Source organism: Corvus cornix, chromosome 14 (assembly GCF_000738735.6).
Source record: "Corvus cornix cornix isolate S_Up_H32 chromosome 14, ASM73873v5, whole genome shotgun sequence".
NCBI lineage: Eukaryota > Metazoa > Chordata > Aves > Passeriformes > Corvidae > Corvus > Corvus cornix.
Window position 1 is genome coordinate 10,667,637 of NC_046344.1, and position 16,766 is coordinate 10,684,402.

Sequence of the window (16,766 nt, forward strand, 5' to 3'; positions counted from 1 at the left end):
GTTTCTTGTGGGTAAAACACTACAGGTAATATATGAAGAACAGTAAATTTCTGCCCTTCAGAACACATCTTTCTGTAGGATGGACATCTGCACTTCTGTGTGCATCAGTCTTGGGCTGCATTTCTTTCAATTAAATACACTGAGAATTCAGTGCAATTCAGTGTGAATAACTTCAGACTGCAGACATGGGCTGGGGGCATATTATCTTCTTCCCAAGATTTTGAATTGCAGTTTTACCTCTTACTTGTGGGATAGCTTTGTCAGGCTTATGCTAACAGTGTGGAGCTTTGATTTTTTCCAACAAAATTTTGCAAGTTCTCCTTCTCGTACATTTTAATCTGTGTCTCTCTATTTTTTTTCCTATTCAAAATGCTAATTAATTTATACATCTTTTGAAAACCATTGAAATTTAAGCTAAATGCAAAAGAATAAAACATAAATCCTTTTTCTTTTGAAATTACTGATCTGAAATATTTACCAACACTTTCAATGCTTTCATGTCTGCTTTTGGCATTAGTGGAATTTATCCTTGTGTCACAACACTGTGTGTAGGTACAGTTCTGGGAAGAGCTGGCTGGGCTCTTGGAGGTCGGAACAGGGGAAGACAGACTGCATGCACTTTGCTCTGAGTATTACTCAGTGATGCAGTAGTACAGAGTTACATACAGAGGTGATGTAGGTTTGCTTAAAATGCTCCTGAAAAGCTGGTGAGGTTGTGCAAAGTGCCAGAAAGGTTATTCATGGAGGGGAGAGATTATTCATATATAATATGGAAGCTGTTAAAAATGATGTCTGCATTATAATTCATACATAAACAATGTTTTGCTTTGTCTTGAGCTATGAGCTGCCTTGAAATGCCTGGACTCCCCATGCTGCAAGCACAGGCTTTCGACAGCACTGGCAGGGTTTGGTGCATGGATTTAATCAGTGGTTCTGGTGACTGAACTTGCTGCTCATTAACTGCTGGACAGCCCATTAATTTTTCAATGAACTTTTCTTCCTTGCCTTCCAGGTTTATGATGAATGTGACTTGGGAAGGTAGAGATTTGTCCTTCACAGCAGATGGTTACCAGGCACACCCGAGGCTGGTGGTGATAGTGCTGAACAACGAGCGGGAATGGGAGAAGGTGAGCGCTGCTCCGGGCGTGGGAGGTGCTGAGGGACGAGGAGAGGGATGAATGTCACACATGTCAGTGATTCTGCTCTAGCAGCTTTGTCACAGCACTGCAGAAAAGATAATTTTACACGATCCTGAGTGTGTCTGATGAGTTTTAACAGGGAAAGCAACAGAGCAGTGAAGAAAAGCCACGTGGATTTCAGATTTCTGTGAAACGCACCCTGCATTTCCAGTTCTTCTTACAATTTAGTAAAATAAAATGGATAAGTGAAAAAGGTCCAAAAGCTTGATCCTCAGCTACTTGAATTTGGATGAATTGTTATATCTTGAAAATTCCAGTCCTTTTATTTGCTTGATTTTGTATTTTTTGACATATTTTGTAGTAAAAGTACAATTTTTTTAAAAACACCTGTGAAGTTCCTGTTGAATTGGGGGATAATCCTGTCAAAAATTCAGAATCTTGACTAGTCCAGGTAGACAAGTAATCTCCACACACTTCTATATAGACTAGAGGGAAAAATGTCTTAACATCAAGGTTAACCAGATATGTAAGTAATAAATGAAAAAGTTTATCACAAGCATCTTTTCTTTAAACTCCAGTCTCAGCCTGTGATTGTTTTGGCTCTGAGTTTTGCAGGCTGTGCCCTATGTTTTAAAAAATTGTTTTAAGAAACCGTTTGTAATATAAGTCTGTAGGAAAACATACATCTAGATCATCCACCACTTTTATTTTAAATTCATGAAACATGATTCAGCATTATCTAAATTGCTGCTGAAATTTATGAATTTTTTGTTCTAGTTCTAAAAACCCATTAAATCAACTTAAAACTCCAGTTTATAGGGCTACACAACTCTTCATGATGAATAATAATGACAAAATCTGAATTACTGAAGGACATCTCAGTAAATATGCTAGTCATGCAAAAACAGAGAGTAGTCCTAGATTATGCTGTGTATTTCTTTATGTTCATTTGATGCAAATTTAATTCTCTGGATAAATTTAATCCTCTCCAAATGTGTCAATCTGAATCTTTGGAGGAATCATTTGCTTACTGACTGTTATGAAAATTTCTTACCCTATTTTAAAATTCTTCAACAGTCTGCATATCATATATAATGTTCTAGAAAAAATGTTATACTGCTTGGGGAATATTGTTGGTATGAAATGCCAAAGGAAGAAAATGCTCAAAGAGGCAGCCAACAATGCTTATGTTAAAATAATTTCATACATTTTGTACCTTTAAACTTCTCTAACGGGACCCTTCAAAGGACAGAGGGAGATGGGTTTGATGTTTTTGAAAAATGATCTAACAGCAGCAAAGAAATACTGGATATATGAACCAACATTATTTCCAAGAAATAACTTGAGCCTGCTTTAACCTTCAAGTGACTCCTCCGTCAGAGAATGAGGATTTGGGGCAGGTTGTGTGGTGCCTGCCCATGGGTGTTGTACGGCAGCAGTGCCCACCCCTCCTGCAGTGCTGGGCTGAGGGGCTCTCTGGAGGCTGATCCTTAGTTTGTCTGCGCAGTTTTCCAGCTGTAAATCCCTTCCTGCTCATAGTCAGGTTTGAGGGGCTTCTAGGAGGAAGAACACAAATGGATGTGTGATTGTGTGTGGCCCCTGCTCTGGAGCCCTGCTGGTGGCAGGCCAGGTGAGGTGCATGGGCAGGGCAGCCTGGGCAGCTCTGCTGGCTGCTGCTCCAGCGCTGGGCTGTGGGAAGGGGGCCAGGTTTAATTCGGAATTATGTCAGAGGGGAGAAGTGAAAGGCGGCCAAGAACGCTATGTCACCACCAGACTTATTCTTCTGACCACAGGCTGATCCCTGCCTCTGTGGATGAGGACAAGTAGACTGACTAATCAATTATCCTGGCAAGCTGGACATAGCTCTTGGCTGTCTGGGCACACCCCACATCTTTTCAGCACAGTGTCACTGCACTTCAGCTCCACTGATTTAGAGATTGAGAAGGCCCTTCCCTTCCACATGGTCTATTTGAACAGCTCTCATTGTTGTCTCAGTGTTCTCTCCAAGTTGCACGTTTTACCCCATATCTCTTAGGCAATTTCTTTCTTCTTGTTCCTTTCTCCTTGAGCTGTTTTGCTCAATTTTAAAACTGTCAGAGTTACTCATCTGAGATCTAACATTTGCTGCTCTGAGTTTCCAGACAGGCATGTGCTTCTCCTTTCTCTTACAGTGGAGCAGGGAGTATCACAAAATAGTTTGATTGAAATCTTATTAAATATCCTCAGTCCTATATGGAAAAAAATCAAGTCTTAGTATCTAATTAAATGACTTACTCATGTGAAAAAATGACAATGCAACAGCCTGTTAATCCTCATAATGTAACTAATGTACATATTACAAGTAGCTACTTTATTGTTTATGTAGAAAGAGTAATTGTGGTTTAGGTGAAGATTTTTTTACCTGGTATTGACCTGAAAATTCAAGCTTTATCATGAAAACAATTTTTCTTTGGTTTTAATCTGCTTTTACTAAAAAAATTTCTTCCTTGGTTTCAGAATTTATAAAGCTTGAGGTTACAGAAAAGCCATTAACCATAGCTGGAGAACATATATCTCACCCCTCGGAAAACAGGCTCTTTTTTCTTTACAAGTGACTCAGTATTGAAACTTTGAGGTGATAACTTCACATGTAAATGGGTTGTCCCATATCAGATGCTGAAAAAAGCTGTTTGGACGATAATAGTTTGAAGACTGAAAATCACTTTTTGGGCATGTTTCGCAGGCATCCAGCAAGATATTTTGACAGATCCTGAAGCAGCTACTCAAACTTCTGACACCAACATTCATATTCTTGCTGCTGATCTTGACAGGCAAAGGGGGTGCTGTTCTCAGGCAAGAGATTTTTAAGAAGACAAGCTTAATGTGCTTGTTAAGGTGAAACTTGATAAATTTACCAGAGTTAACAGTGTTGCCCAAATATCACCAAAGGTGCTGCAGGATCACTTTGCTAGTGCTCAACAACCTTCAGAGGTTCAGCAGCCCCAGGTGCAGCTCCCCTGTTAATGCTATCTCAGAGAGGTGGGACCTGGATGTCTCACCTGGCCCATCAACTTCACTGAGCTGCCAACTTCACACACTGCTAGTCTGGCTTTTTTTTTTTTTAATTAATATATTTTTAAATGTGGAAATAACCCAAATCAATCCAATATTAAAATCATATACTAGAATCTGATTAGCACTGGCAAAAGTAGGCAGTTTAATTAGCAGTGCATATCACATATTTTAAGGTGGGGAGGACTGTATTTAAAGATGAGTGTCTAAAGATGAGTTCCAGGGTAAAAACAATTTTTATTGGTGTTCCCAGGTAGATACAGATAAAATTATCATGGTGGTCTGTATTCTGGGTGAATTTGTCTGCTATGTGGCACAATTGCTAATTAAACACCATTGCTAATTAAACACCACTGCAAGAACTATTAGTTACATCCAGGTTTATTCTAAATAGAGCTTGTCATCTTTAACTTTCTACTAATGCAGGATTTAATGCAGAACTTGATTTTGCTCTGATTAAATAGCATATGCCAGATTCACAAGCTCTGTGTGGGGTTGTACACATTTGTATCTGAGTAGGAACGAGTGGACAGAGGGTGCATGATTCCTGCCTGGAATAAATGAACCAAGGTCTTCACAGAGAGCTCCATCTGGCTACCAACCTCCACCGTCACATAGCCCAGAAAAGACAGCTTCTGGATCTGACAGTGGAGCTGACTTCACTGGGCAGGAGCTGAGAGACCCAGCGCTTGGGCAGATTTCTGACAGCTTTTTGTCAGAGTACTGTGGGGATAAAAAAATCAGTGAGGTGCTCCAGGGTAATTTCTTGTGAAATCTCAATTGATTTGAGCAAGGGTCGTGACAGCTGAGGGATCCTCGTGTCTCGTGGTAGACATTCCCTAACACTTGTGAGGAAATGCAGATATTTTAACTAGAATAGATGAAATTGCCTGAGCTAATCATCTATTTGCTGGGATATCTTTTGTCAGTAGCTCTGTGTTGTAATGTGATATATTCTTTTTGCCCGTAGCAGAAGCAGCAGTGTGCTCTTTAACATCTGTTGGGCTGTCATTCCCTGTATTCTGTCCTTGTTGTTTTGTGTATTTAGTCTTCCTGTAAATATGCCTATCCTGACACTTAGTGTCGGCTGAAAATTGCATATTGTTTCTGTATCAGTGAGCTTTTGCCTAGCCTAAAGGCCTTTCCTTTGACCTTTACTGTGCTGAATTGTTTGAGTTGTACCAATTATTATGCAGCATCTCTTAAATCATCCAAGGAGGATGGATCCCACCTCTTTGCTGATGTAAGGGAATCACAACTCCCATGGAAAGCCGAGGTGGCGTGCTTTGCCCCTGTTCTTTACACCTATGTATTAGAGAACAGGAAGACTTTCAGGGCAGCTCTTCCTCTGTGGAGGTAAAGTTATGTCTGTCTGGGCATTCCTGGAACGCTGTACGGTCCTCACTGAGTGCAGAGGTGACAGAAAGTCTTCTCCCACTGGGAGGTGGAGGAAGGAGCTGTCAATTTGTTTGGCTCTCATCCTTTCTCATGACATAATCAACTCATAAAATGGCTCCTCTGGCATGAGTCTGAACTCTGGGGCTTCACAGTTGTCTGGGATGTTGCCCAGAACCAAAACTGTACCAGCCACTGAGGATTTGGTGAGTGCTAATTAATAATTCCGTATTGAAAAATGAGGCTGCAGGAGGTGGTAGCTTTTCTTTTTCCTCTTGTTTATAATCTCTCTGGGTCCTGTGTTTTCCTTGGAGCCCTGCTGGTCACAGGACTGGTGCCTTCCTAATGGTGTCAGCAGCAGCCATGAGGGAAGAGGAGGACATTTGCATTCCCCATATGAGATTTTGCGGCAAATTTTGAAAACTTCAAAGTCTTTAAATGGAGGTCTTCAAACCATTCAGGACTGTAAAACACTTATAAATAAGACATGGAATATTTTGTCATTTAAATTTAGAGTGCCATTGTGAAATACAGACCTTCAGAGGCATAAAGTGACACAAAGGTTTGCAGCAGCAGGTGTACAGCAGATGCTGTGTCTGGAGGAAGGGTTTTGATCTTGTGCTTTGTTCTGCAGCTGTTATTGCTAACCTGATAAACTCTATTTTAGCTTTTTAGTTATTGATTTAAATCTTCCATAGTAGCTCTTAAGTGGAAAAGTGTAATGAAAAAATAGTAGTAAATATTTTTTCAATAAAGCAAGATGGGTTAGATTTTGTATTTGCTCAGCACTATTTTCTTAACTGGGACAGCCCAAAAAGTATGTTTTGCAATGTATGTGAGTTTAATGTAAAAGGAACATCCCTGAAAATCTTCCTCTTTTCAAAGGTTTGGCTGGGTACTCCTGGGAGTGCATTTACTATCCCTGTTGTCATGTAACATTTTTTCTTACAAAGGGATGATGAGTGTGTACTGTGTGCAGTTCCCATCTGCTGGGAGGAGGGTGACAGGACCGAGGTATTTGTTTGTTTTTGGTGAGATATGCCAGTGTGACAGACTCTCTTTCCGTGCCAACATTGGCACACAAGGAAGCTCTGCTCAGGATCTGGCCTTGCTCTTTTTCTCTGGTTCGATGGCCTCCGTGAGGGTGTGTGAACAGGATTGTGCCAATCATCCTTACATTGTTCAGAGACTGCTTTAGGATGCAGCGGGAGGGGGACTCTGAGGTACAGCAATGTGTAACTGTGCAGGTGTCTGTGTGCCTTTGGCTGCCACACAGAAACACACCAAATTCTTCATTATCACTCTCCTTGGCCACAATCTTCCAAAGATAACGAGGCTTGGATGAGGTGGTCAAAACACATGTGCCAGAGTCAGATGTAAGGTGCTTTAGGCAATGGTGGATGAGATGAGATGAGCACCCTGTGACCGCTAATTCAGTCTGACTTCAAACAAACTCTTCCATGCTCTCAGCTATTTCCCCCTTTCCTTCCTGCATCTTGTAAAGATTAAACCAAAGAGAATATTTCAGACTGTGTGTGAAGTGGGAGAAAATAGGAAAAAATGTGCAAGTTCAAAAGAAATACAATGGTTATATGCACCCTTGCATGTCTGTACTTGAAGATGAGTTTTGCAGCTACCATAGTGAATCAATGGTTTGATTCACTATTGAAACTGTATTTTTAATGTAATTTCCATTCTTTTGGCAATAAATGAGGATTTCTATGGTTTGGGACCCAATCTGTCCCAAAAACATTTCTATTGCCCTTTTTTCAAGTGAGGGCCACCTTCTGTATTTCTCTGGGATCAAGGCCATATTATTATCATCAGTATAACTAGGAATGACAGAAATTTTTCATAAGTCTCTATTTTGTGGCATTTCTATACAGTACAATAAATGTATCTGCATGCACTTTTGGACAGTTCTGTAATGGAGCATATCTGCATTTTTAGCTTAGTATTACCCTCAGCTTGACTTTTCTTTTTAAAAAAATGGTTTACAAATGCATACTTCTGTGTTTATTACTTCAACACAGCAGTTTTATAGATGCAACTCTCAAAAGAAATTATTTCCCCAGATCCAGGTGTTTAAAAATGTGTCTGGTTATATTCTCCTCAGAACAGTAAAATGGAGTTACTCCCACTGAAGTAGGAAGAATATCAGGGTTCTTCTGTTAACACCACCAAAGCAGTCGCTGTGCTTTTGGCAGGGCCAGGCGACCTCATTGGGATAGTTCTTGTTGGTCCCTGTGACAGGAACACAGATGCCGGGGGTGGCTGGCAGAGAGATGTGCTTGGGGACCAGGGGGTGGCTGGCAGTGGGATGTGCCTCGGGATCAGGGGGTGGCTGGCAGAGAGATGTGCTTGGGGATCAGAGGGTGGCTGGCAGAGGGATGTGCCTCGGGACCAGGATCTGCCTCCTCCCAGCATCCTGCACCGAGCGGTTTGGGAAGGCAGGGCTGTCACTGCTCCAGTCCTGACCGCACAAATGCCATCACATTTCCTTCTGATGCTTGGAACAGGCAGACGGTCGGGCACATTTTCCACTTCTGAAATCCATCGTATTCCTTGGCACAGTTGCTGTTTGTCTGAGGTCCTGGGCTGGCTGGAATCCTCCCATTGCAGATGGCCAGTCCCGTGTTGTACTCGGGGCTCTGACGACACTGTGTAAGCTCACGTAAACCAGCACACACTGCTGTTACTGCCACTACGCACCATACCTTGACAATTAAACCGGGTTATTTATAGAAACAATAGATTGTTTCCCTGTGTCTGAACTAGCTTTTCTCCTAAAGGCTTTGTCCACCGTGTTTTGCTTGAATTTCGTGCTAGAAATGTACATAAAGAGTAATCATACATACAATTTCCATTGATTTGAGTGAGAATTCTACTCCCCTTGAGATATTTTGAATTTCCTAATTTAAGTGAGTAGAGATTTGCCATTTCTGCCTCCTACATTAAAGTTCAGTGAAACATCTTATAGACAGGATGGAAAGGAAACTGCAAAGGTCATGTGCTTATAGGCTTCCCTAAATAGAAATGGATATAAATCATGTTCTTTGGGAATTTTTGTGATTAACTTTCAAGTTGTTAGAAGACAGAACATAGGTGACAATTTTTAAATTTTTTTAAGGACCTGAGTCTCTTATTGTACTGTTAATTCCCACCATTTTCCTTGCTAAAGAAATATTTTAATAGTCTTATGATTATGTTGTCATTTGTTTAGCTTAAGCAACTCAAGAATTATTAAAATGCATTAGGTTATAAATTATGTGGATTACTAGCTCATTTATATTATCTGTCATCAGATAAAACATGTAATTAGATTTGTGGATAGAAAGTAGTTAAACAATCTGAGGAGGAAAACACTAGACTCAAAAATGTTTAAGTCATAAACCTCCTTCTGGTGATCTGGAAATGGAAGGAAATGTGGGTTAATTTAGAAGGGATATTTTATAATAGTAAATGAGCTGGCAATTTTCATGTGCACTGGGGTTTGCTTTCTTAAACCTACCCGACAGTTGGCATTACTAAAGCAGGATAAAATAGTTATTTCTAATGAGAACTATTTCTAATAAAAATTCTTACTAAAAATGTGGTTTGGTCTGGCTCTGATGGAACCCTGGGTAAAGGCTTTCACAATGGCTTTTCAATATATAAGGACAGAAGAGTCTTCTCTTTGGGAAGATACAGAAATGACATTACGGTATTTTGGTTATTGGTCAGATGTGAGTGTGAATTAGGGTTTTTGTTTGGGGTTGATGGGTGTTGGTTGGTTGAGTTTTTTTGTTTTTTCTTTTTCAAGTAATTTTTTATTTCTTCTAATGGGTCCTGGTTACAAATAGAGTATCTGGTTGCTGTTTTGGCTCAAATAGAAATGCTGAATGTCAAATTTCAGTACCAGGTGATAGACTGTGTTAACTGATGACATCCAGTCTGTATAAAACAGTTACCTATTAAAATAATGTTACCTTGTCTTTACCTCTGTGCATTTTCTCATTTCATGATATTACTAATGAATTTTAAAGTAATTTTAACAACAAAACCCCAAAACAACTCTCCTGGCCATGTAATTCCCTGTACCTGTGTCCCAGCACGTTTAATATCAGATCCCCTTTGTCAAACTCCAGCAAGCAGCTCTCAGCAGCCTGTGGATCTTGGCCTTTCAGGTGGGGAAGTGGGAGAACAACTCCCTGAGCCTGAAGTACTCAGTGTGGCCAAGGTACAGCTCCTTCGCAGACAGCGACCCCGACGACAACCACCTGAGCATTGTCACCCTGGAGGAGGCTCCCTTTGTCATTGTTGAGGATGTGGATCCTCTGATGGAAAGCTGTCAAAAAAACACCGTGCCATGCCGGAAATTTGTCAAACTTAAGTGAGTAAATACACAGCATTCCCTTTTTATCCTGACTGCAAAATATAGTCCTCTATTTTCTCATTAATTTCCTTCCTTCCCTTCCTTCCCTTCCTTCCCTTCCTTTCTTTTCCCACATGGTATGCTCTTTGCATATCCTCCTTTTTAAAAAGTTGAAAGGTTCTGGTTATACACGTGTAAGTCACATTGAATTATTAACAAGATAGTGAATTTACAGAAATTCAAAGTCAAGGAGAATTAGCCCTTTTCAGTCACATGGAAGAAGATTGCGTTCCGAAATGGAACTATTTTAATGAGTCCTCTTTGAATTGTTTCCAGTTATGTTGAGATACGCCTGCCTTCATTAGTCTGTAACAATTTGAAAATGCCTCCTAATGAAAATGTAAGTTTATGCTGAAATTTGCTATAGAAAAACCACTCCAGCATAAAAGACCACTGTGACTTACCATCAAGAGAAAAGTCCCCTTCTTTCAGGGCTCCATAACTTTGGAGCAGTTATTAGAAATCAGTGGAAAAGTTTTCACTGCACTGTCAGTTTCACACCACTGTCAGTGGTGTTTCACCTTCTCTATGCTTTGATCTGTGTATTTATGAGCTGAATATAACAGGATTTTTACTGAGCAGGTGTTAGGGAATATGATGCACGTTTCTGAAGATATCCAGAGACTGCTAAATGGTTGTGTACATGCTTCCTGAAGTCCAGAGAAATCTATTTTTTTACATAACTGTATTTAGTGAAGTTCTAAACTAGTTTTATTTTAATTTTTAATTCTTCCAAAGGCTCTAAGATATTGCCTTGCCTTCTGAAGATGCTTATACTGAAAGGTTCTAGAGGTCACAAAATGAACATTTCAGAAAAAAAGATAAGAGAAAACTTGCATCCTTGCACTTAAAGGCGGCCTGAAATCCACCTCCAAGTGCAGGGAAAGGTACAGTTTAAGAAGGTGCATCCATTTCCAGCACGGTGGACTGCTGTGCCTTTTTATAGCTTACATGTTCTTTAATTACTAAATGGCATGTAGTCTGATGTCTTGAGAGTAAAAGTAATAAAAGTTTAATCTAATCCTAAGAGAGAGATTAGTAAGAGCAGGCTGCATGGAGCAGTGCAGTGCGTTGGGCTGGATCCTGGAGTAGCAGGATGTCATGTGGGGTAACGTTTTCTCTGTGTCTCACCAAGCAATTCTGTTGTGATTAGCAGGAGCTGCAAACACCATGTAACTATAAAAGCATCCTGTGCGTTATTTTTCCCTTGATTCAGAAAAACATGGTCACTCACAAGTATGGCAAAAGGTTGATTCACAGTGTGCTGGATCTTGCTGTTGTGCTGCCTCTCTTTCTCCCAGCAGGAACATTTATGTGTCTTTTCTGTTGACAGCAACAAAACTAATGAGGGAACTAATGTTAAGAAGTGCTGCAAGGGATTCTGCATTGATATCTTGAAGAAGTTGTCTAAAACTGTCAAGTTCACATATGACCTGTACTTGGTGACAAATGGGAAGCACGGCAAAAAAGTCAATAACGTGTGGAATGGAATGATTGGTGAAGTAAGTTCTCTTCTAGATAAAAGAGCTCTTAAGTAAGAACTCAGCGATGTCTGGCTGAGCTCTTTTGGAGGAATGAGGTATCTCTGCTGAGTGACATTGGTGGTGTGTTCTCCCTGTGGATCAGGTGGTGTATCACCGGGCAGTGATGGCTGTGGGCTCTCTCACCATCAATGAGGAGCGCTCGGAAGTCGTTGACTTTTCGGTGCCATTCGTTGAGACTGGGATCAGTGTCATGGTGTCACGGAGCAACGGCACAGTTTCACCATCTGCTTTTTTAGGTACGAGTCTCCAGCCTATCCAATTAACTTAATTGCATTTCTGTAGAGTTTGGTAGATTTAACTGTTTGTTAAGATATGTAGTACATGAACACATTTCTGCTAAGTTTTGAATTTTACATTAGGAAGTTTGTGCTGTGTTGATGTGCTGATTAATAGGATCATTAGCAAATGGAGACAGTGCTGTTGTTTTCGAATGCTGAAAGTGAAAATCAATGATAGTGATTTCAATGTGAAAAAGAATCCCCTAAAATCTTCAGTTAGGAAAATTACATCCTCAACCCTGCTTCCCTACAAACTAATTTATGCTTGTTTAGCCCATCATAACTTGTTTAAAATCTTTTTAATATTCACAAAACAATTGAAAAAACCCTGGTAGAGTTGAAGAGCAACTTCCTTATCTTTAGAGGTAATTTAAGGCTAGTTTGATAACAGTTACTTCTGGCTTCTGAACACCACACTGCTGTTCTGGTGAGCTGAGTATTTTCTCCATTGATGCAGCTGAACAGTGGAGGTACGGCAAAGAAATGAAAGGCTGAGCAGAGAGGAGGTGGGATATAGCAACAAAGACTCTGGGCTTCTTTCCTTGCATGGTTCTTGTTTCAGTTGTGCATTTTTCCTTTTGTTACTTCCCTCTCCTCTTTTAGTATTTATAGTCTCCTTCACAATTGGGCCTGAACTTACTGAAGTTGAAAAGAGAATGAGCCATGAGGTGGTTCAAAAGTGCCTAGAATGCTGTTATGTTCTTCCTAATGTATTTGAGTCCACTATTTTTAAAGATAGCTTGTACAGGAATAGTGACACTAAAATGATTAAGTGGAAAAATAAAAAATCAGTATATTCCAGATATCTTAGGGCACAGTTTAGAAAGTTTAAGTCCATTGGGTCAACAGTGAGGCCACTTCTAAATTGCTAAGTGGAAGTTCTTCACTCCCCCTGAAGTTGCTCATAGACATTGAAGAGCAGATTAGTGGTGTAGTATCAGATACAAGCAGGCAAATAATTGAATTTTCTTACGCAAGAATCATCATTAAAACACAGAGCTTATTTCTCATATCTGTTGCATAAAAGCACATTACAGAGATGATGCAAGTAAATATAACACAGTGAGTAATCAAATAATTTCCCAAAAGTGGTGGTATCTAAGCAGATTTTGTTGGTGTTTGATATGAATGAAAGACTTTAAAGTGAAATTGCAAGAAACTGTACTTGTAATGAAAATACTCAGAGAGTATCTTTTCATTTCTTTGAGTCATTGAGTTGTAAAGCTCATTTTTTAAATTGCAGTTGCAGCATGTTGAAATGACCATTGGAAATAAGTATTGGGGTATTTTCTAAAGGGCAAGTGCAGCTGATTTTTTACTTATTTCTTAAAACCTGTTTACAGCCACCGTCAAAAGAGAAGCTGCTTTTGCATTTTTCACAAGCAACAGAGTTACTACATTTCTAAAATGAATTTAATGTTATTGGTTTATTTGGAGGTGCATATAATACAAAAGAAACAAAAATAACCCATTCTCATAAAGCTCTCTAAAATAGCTTTACTTTTGAAGAAATCTGATTTACTGCACCAATAAATCAAGTCTGTGCTCTCAGAAGTATGCTGTTTTTTTCAGGCGTACATGAAGCTGCCAGTTTGCTGGAATTGACTGTGTATTTTGATGAGGTGTGCGTAGTAGTAAAATGTTTTGCCTTGCAAAATACTATCAGGCAGATAACTGAATTTATTCACAGACTGATTTTGTTTCAATTAAATGAATGTCTGAGAATAGAGTCGTCTTATGTAATTCCTTTAGAAGGTTTTTAAAAAATCTGTCAAATACAATATAATTTTTAAAGAATAGCACTTGATTAGCGTTCCTGAAATATCTGTGTTTGTGAATTGTTTCTATGAATGTGGACACGTACAGGATTTTTCGTGACTAGATTCTTCCAGTCAGTTGTTGTGTCCAATAGATCTGAGTAACTGATGGGCTGTGACAGCCTCTTCCTCGTTATCTGCTGTGTTCTGATTCTGATGTGCCTCCTTCAAATGTGAATTTTATCCACATTAAAACATTTTCACATTGTACTAGAAATCATATATACTAGATCTACAAATATATTTTTTAATGATTCTGTGGAATTTTGGTTCAACTTCATTTAAACTACCAAATAAAAAAGGGAAACCTCAGATCTCCATTTCTATATTTTTCAAAGGGAGAGTTCATAGGTGAGGTCAGTTTTCTTTTCTGGCGGCATTGATGGAATAGAAAATCTATGGCTCTCTTTATTTAATGTATTCCTTAAGTATTGGTTTTGGTGGTGGGAGGTAAGACTCAAAGACATCTTTTTCCTTGCTTGATATTCTCTGTTGTCAGTCATTTGAAATGTACACTGACAAGTCATATATTAGTATTTTTCTGCCATATTATAGCTTTGCTGAAAATTGCTTTAAAACCTGCTGCTTGCCTGAGGGAAGTTCCCTTTCTGTCCTTTGAGAATCAAAGCACAGAGCTGAACGTGTAATTGGATCTCTGATATGACAGGAAGATCGACTTTGTTATTCAGTTGATTTTGTACTTGTTCAATCTTACTGCTTGCTATTCCAAATAGCTTTTTGTTTTCCTATTGCTTCCATTAATTCTCCACCTCATTACCAGACTCCTTAAATTATTAAAGAGAATTCTGCTTAAACTCCTGTTTATAGCTCACTTTTGTACATTGGCTTGTTTTGCCCTCTGCCTTATTTCGATTTTCACAAATTACCATTGGTGTTTCTACACTGTTGCTTTTGATAAGGGTTTTATCAGCCTTGCTTTCTTCTGTGAGAATGCTGTCAAAATTTTATGGTAGTTCTACATGAATTCCAATTTAATCCAGTTAATAACTGAATTCAGAAAATATTTTTTAGACTGTATTTGGCTACAAAATGTCCTTTCCCTGGCTGCATCTACATAGATCTTTCTCCACCTTTTACAAATTCTGGTATTTTCCTAACTTTTCATTCTCTCCCAAAAAAATAATTATAGTACTTGAAAGAACTTCCTACCCTGTCTTAAAAATAAAATAATTAATTGAAAAAATACTGCCCCTTTGCAGGAGGAAAGCAGTTTGGTTTAAAATGTCCCTGCTTTGCCTTTTTAGTTACCATCCAAAATCACCAGTGGGGATATTTTTTATTTGGTCTTGTCTTAGTTCCAAATTTCTGAAGAAATCATAGCAAAGACAAAAGATGTCATGAGTTTTCTATGCTTGGGCACAAATTATTACATTTCATTCTGTTCTGGGTGAACCATCTGAGTTTGGGGAAGGCTCAGATTGGGCTGTTGGGCTTAGCACACCTCAGCTCTCACTCAGTCCTTTCCTGCAACGAGGGAAGAAATTTCAGTGACTTTAATCTTAAATTCAACGAATGAAAAAGCTACAAGAGAGGAACTTCTTGGGCTTTTAAAAACAGGCAAGGCATTTGAACACACTAAGTTTTTGTAGTTCCAAGTGTGTCTTGATTCTGTCCCAATTAGAAATAGTATACTAAGATTTGTTTTCTCACACTTCAGAGCTCGCTCACACTTGCTTTATTTGCACAAGTTATGCTGTAAAGTGCCCCAAATAAGTTGGCCTGATTAGGAGATGTTACTTTGCCATGCTAATCTTAGAGATATCCTTGTACCATGGCAGCTACCACAGGGACTCCTGAAATGACAGAGAATCTGTGGTTGGGGAAGATGATATTTGATATTGATATATGTTGGTGCTTAGTCTGGTATTTGAAACTGATTTTAGTTTTATTCTCCAACCTACTTCTTTTACTTAATTATGGTTCTTCTGTCTTTCAAACTGACATTCAATTTTCCATAAACCCTTTTGATTTCAGTAATTTGCTCCCAGATGAGAATGAGACATTCAAAAGGATGTGTTTACAATTGATAAATACATCATCTTCATTGCAGGTAGATGAAAGTAAACATAGAGAGAAAAGAATCCTGAAACAAAAGCATTTAGTTTGAATGCAAGTATTTATCTTTCCTCCTCTGACACTTTTTGTTGGATAGAAAACAAGACGTCTGCTTCACTGAATTACCAAATGTATTAAACATATGCTTAATTGCTTTTGCTTTGCAGAAATGCAGTCATAGTGGTTGGACCATTCTGTTGATAAATTTATATAGCAGAGGATGAATAGGCACAGCAGCCTGATTGTGGACTGAATAAGCAGCGAGTCAACCAATTATGTGCCACTCAGTGTCAAAGAAAAGTGTGCAGCCTTTTGTTTTGAATTGCAACTTACATTTAAGCTTTTGACTTTATGGGTTTTGTCTATATATACTAACAGCAGTTCATTATATATTGCTCCTTAGTTATTTGCTTGCATTTTTGTTGGAAAAAGGTAACGTGGAGGAAGCTGCTGGGCTTGCCTAGGCGAGGACATTAGAATTCTTGTGCTGTGACTGGTTTAATGAACTGTATTTCTGTTTCTCCTGTCTGTTTTGCTGCAGAGCCTTTTAGTGCTTCAGTCTGGGTGATGATGTTTGTGATGCTTCTCATCGTGTCCGCCATGGCTGTCTTTATATTTGAGTACTTTAGTCCTGTGGGATACAACAGGAACTTAGCACAAGGGAGAGGTAAGATTTTCATTTTACACAACCCCATGGCTGTAGAAAAATCATGTGTTTCCCATCCCTGCCCCTCCATCTTTTCAAATAAACATCACGTAAGAATAAAACAGTGAAATTTCTTATGAAAATGTTTATGTTCTTCATTTAAAGTATGATTTCTCAAAGGCATATATGTTCATGTTTATAATTCCAATTCAATGGAATAAAGACATAGGGAAGGGTAAGTGGTATCAGAGAGTTTTATTCAGGCAGTGTTTGGTTAGTACCTGGCATCAGCTGTAAAGTGTCAGCTTAAAAAAGCAGTGAAATATGTTCTGCTCCTGACTATTATGAATTCCTGTCCAGTTCAGAGAAAGTTACCTCAAATCCTGTGGTCTGGTGGACAATTTGA

The 16,766-nt window shown here is 39.1% G+C and overlaps 1 protein-coding gene across 4 annotated transcripts in view; it reads left to right on the top strand.

The window, feature by feature from the left end:
• The window catches only part of GRIN2A (glutamate ionotropic receptor NMDA type subunit 2A), a 167,894-nt gene that overhangs the window by 102,871 nt on the left and 48,257 nt on the right, over positions 1-16,766 (top strand). For all 4 annotated transcript variants that reach the window (XM_039560307.1, XM_039560308.1, XM_039560305.1 and 1 more), the window contains 5 exons: positions 1,013-1,127; positions 9,752-9,957; positions 11,333-11,501; positions 11,626-11,779; positions 16,256-16,381. In XM_039560307.1, coding sequence (XP_039416241.1) covers positions 1,013-1,127; positions 9,752-9,957; positions 11,333-11,501; positions 11,626-11,779; positions 16,256-16,381 — 770 coding nt within the window. The remainder of the gene's footprint in view (positions 1-1,012; positions 1,128-9,751; positions 9,958-11,332; positions 11,502-11,625; positions 11,780-16,255; positions 16,382-16,766) is intronic.